Source organism: Cibotium barometz, chromosome 63 (genome assembly GCF_041138505.1).
Source record: "Cibotium barometz isolate CiBa-2024 chromosome 63, ASM4113850v1, whole genome shotgun sequence".
NCBI lineage: Eukaryota > Viridiplantae > Streptophyta > Polypodiopsida > Cyatheales > Cibotiaceae > Cibotium > Cibotium barometz.
This window is the reverse complement of record NC_141108.1, coordinates 9623631-9640079: the sequence shown is the minus strand read 5'-3', so window position 1 is coordinate 9640079 and position 16449 is coordinate 9623631. Positions and strand designations below refer to the sequence as shown.

General features: G+C 44.0%; 1 protein-coding gene across 2 annotated transcripts in view; it reads right to left on the bottom strand.

Moving 5' to 3' along the window:
- LOC147603654 (polyadenylation and cleavage factor homolog 4-like) overlaps positions 1-12039 on the bottom strand; it is a 42961-nt gene extending 30922 nt beyond the window's left edge. Inside the window, exon 1 of one of the 2 annotated variants that reach the window (XM_086796361.1) lies at positions 11201-12039. In XM_086796361.1, the coding sequence (XP_086652487.1) occupies positions 11201-11812 (612 nt within the window). In that variant the 5' untranslated portion in view covers positions 11813-12039. The remainder of the gene's footprint in view (positions 1-11200) is intronic. The other variant, XM_086796362.1, reaches the window with a different exon arrangement.
- Positions 12040-16449: the final 4410 nt, after the last annotated feature.

The following is a 16449-nucleotide window of genomic DNA, read 5'->3' as shown; positions in this document are numbered from 1 at the left end:
ACCACCCGTCGCATGACAATGTGCAACCATACTTGCTCCAAGTGGCTTTTAATGGCTCCATCTCCACCTCCACTGCTTTTTGCTCTCTTCTGAGCTCTTTACTGTGCAAGGTCTCATAGGAGGGTCCCTCCCACTCACATCCAATGCGGCTGATTGCCCTCATGGCCTTTTTCCATCGTGGTGTGCGCACAATGTGAAAAGACAAAGCACATTGGATGAAAAGCCTAGTGAGTTCCCTAGTTGCATCTTTAATTGCCTGCTTTTGCATGCTTGCTTGAATGCTTGCTCTCTTTAGAGAGGCTTTGGGTGCTACGAGCAAAGGGGTTCGTGTTGCCGTGGGAGTGGAACTACCAGCACCCCCAAATCCTGCTTGTCACTTTGGTCTCATAGGCCCATTGGGTCTTTAGTAGATGCTTAATCTCTCTCTCTCTCTCTCTCTCTCTCTCTCTCTCTCTCTCTCTCTCTGTGCACTCTTATCTTCTCTACCTTGTGCTATTCATCGTCAAGAACCAAGGGTTGAAAGTATTATCAAAGTATAATCCTCGTCTGTAAGCTTCCACATGTTACACCCAAGAAAATCCATGCAAGGTTATCTGACATTAGCACATACTTCTTTATTGCCTTATTAATTTGAACATGGCTTACAAGAGGTACGGTACTTCCTGTAGTTACCAGCATCTATGGCACTATCACAACCTCTATATACATCCAGTAAGGGGGTCTACCATATAATATGCAGCGGAAGTCTTTGTTTTGGAAGATCCTGTCACACAAATGCTCACACCGTCTTCTGTATCCTGAGTTTCCTGAGCTTAGCAATCCACTTTAATACTTCAAACTTTAAAGAGATGAGAGAGATATATATGAGAACTGTACACAAAATTGGGTCCCGAATTACCCACTAAAGGCCCCCCTATGCCGATAACGAGATAGTATTTGCTTTATTACTTTAGAGAGAATGACTGTGGACTGTAGATAAGCCAAACGCAAGATCTCGGAGGATCGGAAGCCTGGCTGAACTATACACGGCTGTAGAAACACCTCAATGAATTGATCTCGAGCCTATGCACTCTTCCCAAGGGCAAGAGGAAGGGCTGCACACCTGAGGCTGAGAAAGGACTGTAGTGGACTGTTCGAAGCCATGTAAATATGCTGAAATGCTTATGAATGCTGTGTTACCTTCACCAGATGACTGCAGCATGTATGGATGATGCACAGAGGGCGGAGGCACTGCTGTAGGGCTGAATACGCAAGGTAAACTGCTGTAGAACTGCAAACTCAGGACTGAACTGACCTGAATACCTGCTGGTGGTGATCTATGCTCAAACGCAGAGGGTACCTACTGAACTGGGGCCTGAAAGAGTGCTGTATGCAGGCGCCTGTAGGCTGAAAGGACAGAACTGCTGCGTTAGGGTACAAATGGCTGCGCCTGAGGGCTGTAAGGGACTGTAGAGCTGCTGAACTGCTGTATGAGACTGTTGAATTGCTGCGTTAAACTGCAGTGGCTGCTGGAAGCAAAAACGCAAGCTCCCAAGGGTGGAGAAGCAAACGCAGAAGCTCCAATAGGATTAGTCTAGGGCTGAAGGTGGGGATGCTCCTAAGGCTGAGGATGAAGGCGCCTAGCTTCTGAAGACTGAATGAAGAACTAAGCCCTATGCAAGCCTATTTATACTAGATAGGGGTTGGTCAAGTTGGCTGGTCATAATTTAATAAACTTTATGTTTATAAATGGCATTAAATGCTAATAAAATATCATAAAATATTGGAAAAATAGCAAATAAATCCTAGTAAATTTCATAAGGCTTCTGTGATGTTCTAAATGATGCACAAGCATATGAATGCATGTTATGCAAAATGCAGAGTGCTTTCTAATGCAAACCCTAAGGCTTCTACTAACTCTACATGCATGACTGATTCTCTCCAAGTGGGTTAAGGGAATTGACTGACTGACTGACCCGCTAAGGCTGAGGAATGACCTACGTAGCTCGTGCCTGACTTATCCTGGACTGAGGATGTACAATGGGGTCACGGTGTACGACAAATATCATCCTACTGGGTTCTACTAATGTACAAATGTTGCACTGCTGATGATGAGCCAGTTTGTCACCATGCACTGAGTGCAGAGTGCATGCGACATTCCCTCCTGCTTAGCTTGGCGGCAGGTTCATGGCTTCCAAGTAGTCCGCCAACAACTAGGGATACTCCTGGAAAAACTCCTCGTCTAGCCATACGGCTTCGTGGGTACCTCGATCTCGGAATTTCGTATAGAACTGACGTTCCGTCAACCGGAACCATGCTTCTATCGATGAAGAAGGATCTGCTCGGGCTCAATAACTTCTGCTTCGTCTACCACGTCTGGTTGCTATTCATCTGAAACATCAAACACTTCTGGACCAACATATGGTTTTAGCCAAGAAACATGGAAAACATCATGCATTGTCCAACTGGTAGGCAACTTTAACTTCATGAAGACATCACTTAACTTCTTAACTATTGGAAAAGGGCCAAAACTATGGAATGAAAGCTTGGGACAACGTTTGCCCACTTGTTTTATGATACGTAGATAGACCCGATCCCCTTCCTTGAAGTGGACATCTCGTCTAGACTTATTTGCATGTCTACTATATGCTTCCTGAGCTTTGGTCAAGCCGTCCTTGACTGACTCAATGATCTCGGAAAATGCTTCTGTGGTTTTATTAGCCTCTAAAGATGGAGACACCATTCTCGTCAAAAGAGAAGAAAAACGCGACCAAAGGCTGCTTTATATGGAGTCCGTCCGACACTAGATGAATGAGTGTCGTTCAAGATAGCTTGGACCAATGGAAGATAATGTTCCCATTTGGACTGCTGGTCATGACAGTATGACTTGAGAACATCAAAGGCCAACTGGTTATAAATTTCTGTTTGGCCATCTGTCTACGGATGGAATGCACTAGACAACTGCAACTTAGTTCCGAAGTTTTCAAATAATGCCCTCCAGAAATGCGAGGTAAACTTGGAATCTCTATCTGATATTATGGTGCTAGGCAAACCACAAACTCGATACCAATGCTTGAGAAACAGATGGGCTACATCCTCGGCTGTGGCCATATGCTTGCATGGGATGTGCATGGGATGAGCATGCAGAATTTACTAAAGCCATCCACAATGGTAAAACACTAAGTGTTACGAGATCCGGTGGATGCTAGTAGAGGCCCTACAAAGTCCATAGATATGTCAATGAAAGGTCAGTCGGGGATAGGCAAAGGTTGAAGTAAACCTGCCCTCTTTGTATGGGGAACCTTGACTTTTTGACAAATCTTACAGGCTTGTACATGTGCATAGACATCACGCCTCATCTTTGGCCAATAAAAGGACCGTTCTAATTTCTCGAGGGTATTGTTGATACCCCTTTGTCCTCCAACTAAGGAGTCATGGGCATCGTGGAGAAGAGCGGAACGCTTTTCCTGAGTAACACAGAGATGGTTCTTGTAGAACAACCAACCGTTCTGTACTGAATAGTGGCCAGGCTCAGAATTGAGGGCCAAACTATACTGAGTACCAAACTCAGGGGAGTCGACATATTGGTCTTTCATACTATCTAAGTCCTTCCCCATGATTTCGAGAATGGTAGATTCTTAGACTGCCTGGATGCTGTCCTTTCGACTAAGAGCATCTACTACGGGGTTATGCTTACCAGGGATGTATTCAATCATACCTCCAAACTGTTGGAAGATTTGACTCCACCTGGCCTGTCGATCACTCCACTAGGCACTTGGCATAGTCTGAAGCCACTTAAGTGCTTGGTGGCCTGTTTTCACTGTGAAAGCCTGTCCATTAAAAAAAGGCTTCCAATGTTTGAGCGTTGTGATCACACCCAAAAGCTCTTTGTTATATACCGAATAATTCTTTTCGACGACATCCAACTTTCTATTGTAATATGCCACGGGCCTATTGTCTTGCTAGGCACCTATGGCTACATTGCTGGCATCGGTGATGACCTCGAAAGGTTCGTCCCATGATGCTAACTTTAATACAGGTGCTTCTGAGGCAGCTTTTTGGAGTGCACGGAATGCATCAAGCGCCTTGCCTGTAACTGAGACTTTCTACTTGCGAGTCTTCACCCCCTTGAGCAAGTCGGTAAGAGGTGCTGCTGCAAGGTTGGAAAACTGATGGACATGGGTACTATAGGCTTGACAAAGACCTATGAATGAGCGGATTTCTTGGGCAGTCTTAGGAATGTCCCAATCTAAGATCTCCTGAACCTTTGATGGATCCAGTCTAATCCTTTGATGGATCCAGTCTAATCCCATCGGAACCGATGATGTAGCCTAAATACTGAACTTCCTTAACACCAAAGACAGACTTTTTGGCGTTTATGTAGATCTGATTATCTCGCAAAAGTTGCAAGACTTTCTCCACATCTTTCTCATGCTCCTCCGCAGTGGCTGAGAAGACTAGTATGTCATCAAGGAATATGAAAACACACTTCCCAATGTGGACTGCGAAAATCCTAGACATCATCTTATTGAAGGTTGCGGGTGCATTTGTACGTCCAAAAGGCATGACTACGAACTCGTAGTGACCACGCTCTGTCCGAAAAGCTGTATTTGGAATGTCAGCTTCAAAAATGCTTGCCACTCTAAAGAGCAAAAGAAAATCTGCTTGGCTCCAAACTCAAAGTAGGACTACACATCACATCCAATAACCTCGAACAAATGAACATGGAACACATCCTGTCCATAGTCCATAGTCTCCGCTAACCAATAGTTCTGGAACTCATCCGAACCATGAAGGAAACTTGGTTGATCCTGGAACTCATCCGGACCATCAAGTGAACTTGCTTGTCTTCATACTTGGAACTCCGACACACGGGTCCCATGCTCCAAATTTAATATAAGCGAGCTTTTTGAAAGCCCCCTCTCCCGCCCACAAGCCGTTTCTGAAAGACAGCACGCAAGGGGATGCCCATAGGATCAGAGCAGGACACCAGTCATGTTCGTTCCAAACTGTAAGGCCTTGGGACTCGGGAGAGCTAGGGTTGTCACTAGACGAGTCAGTGTCAGTGTCATGTGACTTGTCTTTGCCCTTCTTTGAAGACTTGCCCTTGTCCCTGGCTTTGCCTTTGTCCTTTAGACTGACAATCCTTTGACAAGTGGCCTTTCTTCCCACACTTGTAACACCGACTCCTTTGACAAGTGGCCTTTCTTCCCACACTTGTAACACCGACTCCGAACTTTCTTCTGCACCGTCGAGAGTGCTTGATCAGGTCCAATAGACGATGAAACTTTCAACTTCCCCTGAGAAACTAGGATGGATTCCTCTTCCAAGAGGAGAGTACACCTCGAGGGAACGTGTTGTGATCTGAACCCACAAAGCTCGGAAAACCATGTCATAATCTGTAGGAAGCCTGATGAGGAGGAGAGCAGCTAACTGAGAAGAGGTCAAGGCAATACCCATTGCCACTAATTGGTCATGAATTACCTTAACCTTCATCACAAACGACTGCATGGAAGTCCCTGCTGTAAACTCCAGAGAAAAGAGCTGACCCAATAGGTTGACAGATCGCATTGTAGAGTCCCGTGCATATAGGTCTGTTAGCTTTCTCCAAACAGAAGCAACACAATCCAATGTTTGCACGGCAAGGGAGACCTCTAGTGAGATGGCTCATACAAGTGCAGAGTGAGCTTTTGAGTCTTGATTCTCCCAAGCTGAAAGTTCTGCGAGAAAGGCATCCTCCTGGTCCTAAGTCCACTTCCTAGAGCTGGTAGGGCGTTCGGGCTTTCGTTCGTGGCCCCCCTAAAGTGAACCAGACCTTCATCTGTAGCTTCCAGTGATCATAGTTTGTACCACTGAGCTTGTCCTCCTTGTTCGTGCAAGGGGGACCCATGTCTGCCTCAAAGAAGCTATGTCTCAAACAACCTCTATAGCTAAGCAATCCACGTGCTCTTTCAAGCACCTTTCCACAGGATCCAACTAGGGACTAATAGCCCCCTCTGAAGATGCAGGCTGTTACAGCAACAAAAGAAACCCAAAAAACACACCACCGGGAACCTCCTACCAAAAGAGGGAGGGGATCTTGGAGGGAGAAGAGCTGATGTGCCACTTGTCTGATGCACTCACCGAATCTGCAGCTAGAACTCCTCCACTTGCCTCTGTAGAAGAAAACGCAGCCTGGGGGCTGGCCAACACCAGTTGGAGAGCTTGTAGAGCAAAAACGCAGCTAAGAAAGAAGAAACGCAGCCACTGTTTGAAGGATCTACAACCTGGAGAATCTAGGGAAGCAGAAAACGTAGAGGAACAGATTGTGCAACAGCCACAGCCTGGGCGAATGATACCATGAAAGAATGCGCACAAGTGGAAGCAATGAACATGAGAGAGAGAAAGATTGCAAGCAAGAACTGAGCTTTATTAGCTTGAGGTTACAGAGTACAAGAGCCAGCAAATAGGGCAGTGAATGATATGATAGAATGAATAAAGGGAGCACCTCTTATATACTTGTGCATGAAGCAGTCGACTGTAGGAAAGAAAACACGCCGACAGCTCCACGACAGCATAAATAGAAAGATGCAATATTTTAACACGAATTACCCATTGAAGGGCCCCCTATCCCGATAACGAGATAGTATTTGCTTTATTACTTTAGAGAGAATGACTGTGGACTGTAGATAAGCCAAACGCAAGATCCCGGAGGATCGGAAGCCTGGCTGAACTATGCACGGCTGTAGAAACACCTCGATGAACTGATCTTGAGCCTATGCACTCTTCCCAAGGGCATGAGGAAGGACTGCACACCTGAGGCTGAGAAAGGACTGTAGTGGTCTGTTCTAAGCTATGTAAATACGCTGAAAATGCTTATGAATGCTGTGTTACCTTCACCAGATGACTGAAGCATGTATGGATGATGCGCAGAGGGCAGAGGCACTGCTGTAGGGCTGAATACGCAAGGTAAACTGCTGTAGAATTGCAAACTCAGGACTGAACTGACCTGAATACCTGCTGGTGGTGATCTATGCTCAAACACAGAGGGTACCTACTGAACTGGGGCCTGAAAGAGTGCTGTATGCAGGCGCCTGTAGGCTGAAAGGACAGAACTGCTGCGTTAGGGTACAGATGGCTGCGCCTGAGGGCTGTAAGGGACTGTAGAGCTGCTGAACTGCTGTATGAGACCGCTGAATTGCTGCGTTAAACTGCAGTGGCTGCTGGAAGCAAAAACGCAAGCTCCCAAGGGTGGAGAAGCAAACGCAGAAGCTCCAATAGGATTAGTCTAGGGCTGAAGGTGGGGATGCTCCTAAGGCTGAGGATGAAGGCACCTAGCTTCTGAAGACTGAATGAAGAACTAAGCCCTATGCAAGCCTATTTATACTAGATAGGGGTTGGTCAAGTTGGCTGGTCATAATTTAATAAACTTTATGTTTATAAATGGCATTAAATGCTAGTAAAATATCATAAAATATTGAAAAAATAGCAAATAAATCCTAGTAAATTTCATAAGGCTTCTGTGATGTTCTAAATGATGCACAAGCATATGAATGCATGTTATGCAAAATGCAGAGTGCTTTCTGATGCAAACCCTAAGGCTTCTACTAACTCTACATGCATGACTGATTCTCTCCAAGTGGGTTAAGGGACTTGACTGACTGACCCACCCGCTAAGGCTGAGGAATGACCTACATAGCTCGTGCCTGACTTATCCTGGACTGAGGATGTACAATGGGGTCACGGTGTACGACAAATATCATCCTACTGGGTTCTACTAATGTACAAATGTTACACTGCTGATGATGAGCCAGTTTGTCACCATGCACTGAGTGCAGAGTGCATGTGACATACCATAACGTTTTTATGATCAAGATAATCCCCTGTGTATGCGAAGTTTGTCAATTATGGGTGTACATCCACCCCTCTCCCCTCAAAGGTTGCATTTGCAGTCATCTACATACCCATGTCTTCCACATTTGAGACCTATGGTGGCAACCATCTGTACATATATGAAGTTATCAGTGGAAGGCTGAAGCATCATCAAACAAAAACACAGCAGGTTGATCCTTTAGTTTGCCCCATGCTTTGCAAATCACCCTACTTTTAGGCTCATGCGGCAAATTACCATGTACATATGGCACCACATTAACATGATGCTTTTCCATGTTTGAGTTGGGGGGCAAACAACTTCTTTCCCCTGCCATCTTTACCTTGGGTAGCCTAAGATGCTTGCACAAAAGCAAGCATCCAGAGAAAACCACCTAGAGGTTAAAAAACAATCACGCACGCTAAGAAAAAAATCCTTGTAAAAACAGACGTAGGTATCGAGAGAAGACACGCTAGCACACGCTAAAAACAATGCAAGGTCTTCCCTCGGTAGTTTCGAGTTCTCTCTCAATATTGTGTGCGCGAACCCTCTAGACTCTCTCCTTCTCTCTAGCTGTAAACTTTGAGAGACCCGTTATGTGTGTGCATTGGGATATGGTGACGGCATATCAGCTATTGTTTCTAGTAGTAGGCGCTGCTTTCTTACTTTTGCTATTTTCTGGGGATGGCCATGGGGCACCTATCACCACGCTCAATTTGTCCAAGTGTCAACAAGCTGTTGCCAGGTCTCGCCAGATCCAACAATGTATCCACTGACACAAGCTCTCAACTGTTGCCTACCTGCTAAGGACAAGGTGATAAAATTCTCCTCCAACAAATTCTCTCTCATGGATTGGTTAATTAAGCAGCACGCTCCTAATTGAGATCTCTCTCTCTCTCTCAGTTTTGGGGAGATAAAGTTGATATGCTGAGATAGAGGAGAGCAAAGATGAACACAAAATTATATTGATGACAAGAGAAGGAGAGGAGCGCCAGTCCTCGAGGGTTGTGCATGTTCTTACTCGCACCTTTTCAATTATTATCTATTAGTTACTAATCACGATTTAATAAGTACAAATACGTTAATATCTTAACTCTCTCTCTCTCTCTCTCTCTCTCTCTCTCTCTCTCTCTCTCTACACGCATGTGTATGCATGAACGTAATGATGTTATGCACAGCTCAGCACATATCAAATGATGCTAAGACATGAACAAAGCGAATATTAAAATAATATCACCACCACCACCGCGCAAAAGCGCCATCAACATAACACTGCAAGTGCACTTCTCTTGGCTCTTCCTACCTTGGCACCGCTGGTACCTCTACTTTCATGAACGTATCCTAGGCAGCCTTATACATGATCCCAGCTTTTCTCTGCTATACTGAAACTAGGATAACCAGATCAATGGCAACATCAGCTCCCTTTCTTCACCATCAATGGTAGCATAGTGTACAATGCTATGTTGCTAATCGTAACCAAGCCAACTTGCCACCATCTTTGGTTTGACCAACTCCCTCATCCAACACGTCCTACACATCCTCCTCTCACATCGTCAATGAAAGCCTCAAAGTCATGTACCAATCCATTGTCACAACTTTCACTGCCGACATGTTCATGGGAGGCGCCTCCAGATAGTTGTATAGCGTGATCTCCACCAATCCCTACATTAGTTGTTCTTCAGTTAAAAAAAGGGTTTACTTACTATCTATTTTGGATGTTTGCAATTTTGCGATGTAGGGTGGACTCTGATCTCTCAATGCAAGCGTGTTGAACACACCTATAGGGAGAGCCTGGGGATGAATGCCCACAACAGCATCCACTACTGGACAAGCAACCCTGAGATAGAGCTATATGGGGGCATGGGCGTTTTCAAGTAACTAAGGATGGAAGAGCTATTGATCTTGATCATTTTAATACGTTGATATGTACGCTAGAGGGCAGGGTTGCAGGCATGGACACAAAGAAGGGTTGTCCGGCTCTGGCATGGCTAGCAAGAGAAGGAAGAGGCGGGGGTTGGGAGAATGCAGGGGCGGGGGTTGGGAGAATGCAGGGGCGGGTGGGTGCACTTTTTTAAAGAAACATTTAATTAAAGAACAATAGCCACTTGCAATAGAAGCTTTGCTTGCATCTTACTTTGTTCTTGATTTGGATGTTTTTTTGCATATGGCGACTTTGGTTACGAGGTCAAAGATAACTTGTGTGCACTAGCAACAGTTATACTTCTACACTAATTAGCGATCGTGAAACAGTATCACACAAGACTTGTCACATCATCGACTTCAATATCGCAGACTAACAAAGGGATTTCTATTTTTCTCTCTTCTATATTCGAACAAACTAATGGCCACTTTCAACACTGAAAGTGTATCTTTGGTCCACTTTCGATACCGAGAGTGTTATTTGGGAAACAGGGGAAGGGCACATTCCCTTATGTTTATAAGATTTTGGGAAGGACTGTGCCAACTCCCCACCATACTTGATGTATGGTTTTTTTTCCACTCGTAGAAACAAGCACAAAATTTGTATAACTTGAATAACGACATGTAACTCAGATTCAGATGTGCTAACTAATTTGTAATTATACTTTTTGTAAGGTACTTCAAGATCTCCATCAATCAAAAGCATCGGCGTGCGGTTCATCGATAGCAGACGGGCCTCTAGCACCCTTTCCAAGTATGTTTACAGATTCATGTTCGTTCGATCACTTCATGTACAAGCAAATATGTTTACAGATTCATGTTCGTTCGATCACTTCATGTTCGTTCGATCACTTCATGTACAAGCAAATAAGGCTACCCAAGCATCCTAGTTTGCATCGTTGGCATCCTTTGACACATTCTTCGCTGGTTGTCCACCCTTTTTCTAGTCATAACCAGCTTTGAATTTGCCTTAGTTGTGACTGCAAGTGGCTTATTTGAGGGTCATTTCATGTGCAAGTGTCAGGTACCATAGCCGAATAATGCCCCCCGCATGTCCATGGGGTGCCCCAACTAGCATGCACATGACAAGAGACTATTAACCAATCAGAAAGTCTCTATCGTGTCCATATTCAGGGTTACCTAGATGCTAGGTAAAAAGAAGACGGAGGAGAGAGGACCTTCTTGATTGAGGTTGATGTTCATGCGGTCAAGAGTAGTTGCCTTACTCCCAAAAACAGACATCCACTGACAAACAGGTAGAGACATTATAATATGCTGCAACACTTCAACCTGTCCGGCTGCACAGGCGAGAGTTCTATACATACCTGCTGTAGAGGGGTAGGATGTATGCAAGTGGCTGCAAGGCCACGTTAAGATCATATAATTGCAGTTAAATTCATTCTTTCATGGATTTAATTCACATAATTAAGCCATCTATGCTACAATGCTTACCTCTAGAATGTGGGCACAAATGGTGGCAGCAATGCCCTTGGCAGCATGTATGTTGTCACCTGCTATGATGGTGAGTTTGGTGATGATGATTTTTGAGTTCATAGTAAGCTCAGCTAATGCAATGCTGTACTGGGCAACAACTTCCTGTATAGCTTCAGGAGACATATCCTTCTCTCTCTGCTGTTCTACAGCCGGACCATCCTCTGCTGCTGCTCTGCTTTTCTCTTTCTCGTCATCCCTCTCTCTACCTGCTGAGACCCTAGGAGGCCCTGCAAAACCCCAGTCAATCCTCCTATCGTCAAACCCTACTCCGCCAACATCAAGGCGCCGGTCTGGGGACAGGAAGGCGCTTTCCGGCAGCTTTCTGCCGGGTTTCAGCTGCTCTCTGTCGGAACCCTTCACCGGAAACCCTTCGCTTTCGGGCAAAAAAAGCTTCTCTTTGTTGTCGCCGTTTCCGCTGAAACGATTCGTCATAGCCATGGCCATGTTTGTACCCTCTTCGTCTTCAATTTTCTCGTCGTCGTCTTCTTCGTCTTCTGTTACCTCCTTTCTCTGCAGTGCGAGCTCTCGCTGCCTGTCCAGAATGCGTCGCTGCTCAACCGGAAAATTCATGGTGCCCTCACATCAAAAACAACACAAAAAATGCAAATGCTGCCACTCCATGTTTGAACCCATACATCTTCTTGGCAGTAAACCCGCAATCTTTCAAGGTTCTCCAGAGACTGTCCTGCTGTTTCCCTGAAAACCCATCTCAAAATAGCTCAAAATCTCTACACACACATAAGCTTAGAATAACCTTCTGTTTCCAAGTTCCCTTCTGACGTGGACATCCACCCGGCAACGTGGACATCTACCTGGCAAAGCTTAAGAGCTAGTAGCTGGCCTGCTTTTATTCACTGTATGAATCCCCCACCTAATGTGAAACTACCTTAACACGCATTTCAAACCCTTTGCAGAGTACTTACACGTGTGATATGGTTTTCAAATGGAGGTCTGCTCGTACAAGCATGCTGAATCATTTGTCAAATCCCTTACTCGAAGTTTGGGCCTTCTATTAATATCTAACCGGGCTTAACACGCATTTCAAACCCTTTGCAGAGTACTTACACGTGTGATATGGTTTTCAAATGGAGGTCTGCTCGTACAAGCATGCTGAATCATTTGTCCAATCTCTTACTCGAAGTTTGGGCCTTCTATTAATATCTAATCGGGCTAACACCCCCCGCCACATGTCATTTTTTTTTTAGCTCCGTCTTGCCAATGAGGCCACATCTGCACTACACTGCACCACGCCACCTCCATGCAAAGCAGAGCCGCCGCCTCCTTCATTCTCTCGCAGGTTGCAGGTCTGCCACCACTCCATGCAGAGTCGGCTCCCTTCAATCTCGTAGGTTGCAGGGCCATGCAGAGCCACCTCCTTCAATGTTGCAGCTAAATTTGAATTCGAGTGACGTTTCCTTCTTCATCTGCAGATGTCCTCCTTACGGCCTCCCCTCCTTGGTCTGCTTTCGATTGCCCTCGCCTTCTCTCCTCGATCTACTTCCAGTTGGCCCTCGCCTCCCCTCCTCGGTCTACTTCCGGTTGCTCTAGCCTAGATCTCTCTCTCTCTCTCTCTCTCTCTCTCTCTCTCTCTCTCTCTCTCTCTCTCTCTCTCTCTCTCTCTCTCTCTCTCTCTCTCTCTCTCTCTCTCTCTCTTTGTTTTTGTAGGTTGTTTGCTTTATGTCAACCGCGTTGCGTTCTCTGAGGTAAGTCCGTCTCACACATGTTGCTTTCTCTGAGGAAACAAAGCATCACAAAAGCCAATTGTAATGAGCATTATCAATAGCAGCATACATGATTCACTGAAAGCAAGCGCGCGCGCGCGAGAGAGAGAGAGAGAGAGAGAGAGAGAGAGAGAGAGAGAGAGAGAGAGAGAGAGAGAGAGAGAGAGAGAGATTTCTGTGGGTTGCTCATGCAGGTGAGCTCCCCTCCTCCGTCTGCTCCCCCGAGTCCTGCAAGCATCAGAAGTAAGCCCGGTCTCCTTATGCTTCCGTGTATTCGCCGTTATTACGTGCAGTATATCATCGTGTGTGTGTGTGTGTGTGTGTGTGTGTGTGTGTGTGTGTGTGAGAGAGAGAGAGAGAGAGAGAGAGGGAGGGAGGGAGCCCGCCGATGCGCATGCAGCAAGCAACTTTCCAAGACATGTGTGCAGTAATTTGTTGGGTGTGTGTGTGTGTGTGTGAGAGAGAGAGAGAGAGAGAGAGAGAGCCCGATGCGCATGCAGCAAGCAACTTTCGGGGACCATTGGGTGTGTGTGTGTGTGTGTGTGTGTGTGAGAGAGAGAGAGAGAGAGAGAGAGAGAGAGAGCCCGATGTGCATGTAGCAAGCAACTTTCGGGGACCCATAGAGAGAGAGAGAGAGAGAGAGAGAGAGAGAGAGAGAGAGAGAGCTCACATACACATGCAGAAGTGTTCGAGAGAGAGATAGAGAGCTCTCTCTCTCTCTCACATACACACACACACACATGGAGAAGTGCTCTCTCTCTCTCACACACACATACACACACACACACATACACATGGAGAAGTGCTCTCTCTCTCTCACACACACACACATCCATGGAGAAAAATATAAGGACTTGCATGTATTCATTCAAAGAGACATGTACACACACTAAAGGGAAAGCACCCATATTTTACAAATTGAAACACACATGTACACACACATAGTAGTTACAATTATGCTATTTACACCCATGCGCACGCATATAGTAGTCACAATCATGATTCTTACACCCTTGTGCACGCATATAGTAGTTACAATTATGATTCATACACTTGCACATAGTAGTCATGCATCAACTTACTTATATGTATATATGTATGTTTGACAGAGATGGAGAAGGTGACTTGCATTTTTTTTAGCACATGAGGAGTACTCTTTCCTTTGACGAAAGGGTGAAGTTGACTAAAGAATTTGAGCATCTCTATTTTTCGTGGTCCACACTGGTTTGGACCATGGGTGGTTCATGATGGTTGGATGGAATGATGTTTTAAAAATTATTATACGTTTAGATTTACAAAAGTTAGATGAAAATATTGCGCTAATGAATATTAAAAAAAGCCTATACTTTATTGATCTTTATGAAATAGACTATAATTCTGGTGATAGAGATCTAGTATGGCAAGTATTTGATCAAGTTTTAAATGTATCTGAAAGCAAAAGTATATTCGAAAATAAATATGGTTGTGTTCTTCTTTTGTGCCCATTGGTGCTAGCAGGTCCTTTATGGTATTTGAATGGTTTGTTTTTTTTATATAAAATATTGTGTTTGTCTGTCTCATTTTTTTCATGATTATTATTAATGTATAGTTTGATTATTTTTTATGCAGAACATGGCATTAGACATTCTAAAGTTGACCTATGACAATAATAAATTGTCAAATACGATCTTCTTTGAGGAGATGCCACAATTGGGTTTTTTTGGATACTAACCTAGCCCAAAATGGGAAGTTCTTGGATTTGATGAATGGGATGATCCCAATCCATGCTATATTTATATAGTCTTAGACCCCTATAGGCTAGATGACAATCTCAATCAAAGAGACATTGGGATTAGTAGATGGCTTTTACATTGTGGGTAGCAGATGTAATAGCTTTGAGGAAAAGCGCTGCATTTTTAGGGAAATACTGAAGTGCATTTCGTTAAGGAAATTGGTAAAGATAATGTAATAATCTTTAAGATTATTGATTGATGTCTACATATAGCTACTCTTGCCTTTTTTTTCTATGAATTTGGTGTGAAACGTAGCCAAGACAAGGTGAGAAAAATAGAGAGACCATAAGTGTTATAATTGTTTTGGTGTGTGTGATTGTATAGAGGCAACTTTTGTTTTTATGCATGCAAGAATACTCTTGCCCGTTAGGGACGGGTCATGCCATTAGGTATGGGTATAGCTCTGTGTGTGTGTGTGTAAATAAGTAAGTGTGTGTGTGTGTATAGGTACAAGTATGCTATGTTGTTCATATGTATAGGTGGTCTATGTGAGATAGATAGATGTTGTTCATATGTATAGGTAGTCTATGTGAGTACCATGTAAACATGTATGTGCAAATATATGCATTTACATAAGGATAAGTTAAAACATATATATGTATATATACTTGATTGCTTCTATGCATGGGTACATATGGATGTATAGCTATGAATGCGTATATATAATGTATATATATATATGTGAACATATATATTTACAAAAACATAAATATATATGGATAGACATTGTAGATGTATGTGTATATGTATATATGTTTATATGTGTGCCAGTTCCTAAAGTATGGATGTATGTGTGTATGTATATGCAAAGAGATTTTGTGTGCCTGTATAAACATGAGAGAGAGAGAGAGAGAGAGAGAGAGAGAGAGAGAGAGAGATGTCCATGACTGTAAAGAGATTTTGTGTGCGTGTATAAACATGAGAGAGAGAGAGAGAGAGAGAGAGATGTCCATGACTGTCTTCAAATTTAAGGCCTATTCTATGGTACCCAAACCTCTGTTGAAAAATACAAGTGAATAGGGTGAGTGTGGGAACAAGCTCTTGGATAGAGGCTGTAAAAGAGGAGATGTAATTGTGAAAGAACCTGTGAAAAGGTTAGAAGAATCTACTGGGAGAGAATAATGGGTAGCATGAGGGAATTTAGGAGTGTGGAGATATTCTCGGAGATATTCAGGGAAAAGAGAAGAGGTGGAGAGAATCAGGCAAAAGGTGGAGATATTCTGGGAGTGAAGGCACCAGATCTGGGCTCCCCGCATACTCTGTTTTCTGCACACAAACCAGAGCATTAATTTGCTAATCAGTGATTAATCAGTGCTAATCACTATACTTTGGTGCAATTGAGGGTTCAAATTAACCATTAGGTATCTGATACAGATCCCTATAACTTCAGATTGCAAATCGGAGTTGGTTTGATACTCCAACCATCCCGTACAAATTGGTTACCCTTAATTTAGTGTAATTTCTGGTAAAATTGTGCTGATAAATTTGTGAAAATCATCATTTTGCATTCAACCCTTGGTTAATGCCTGTAAATCTCACTCAAATTCAAGATTATTCACAGCCAGAGTTGCATTTGGAATGTGCATGAGAATGAATGCTATACGCATTATGTATTGGGCACATTTTATCAGTGTAAAAATGGGAACAGAAACTGCCCTTGTCCAGATTAAGGCAAGAGGTAAGACCTCCCGCATAAATTTGGGTTTGCATTGCA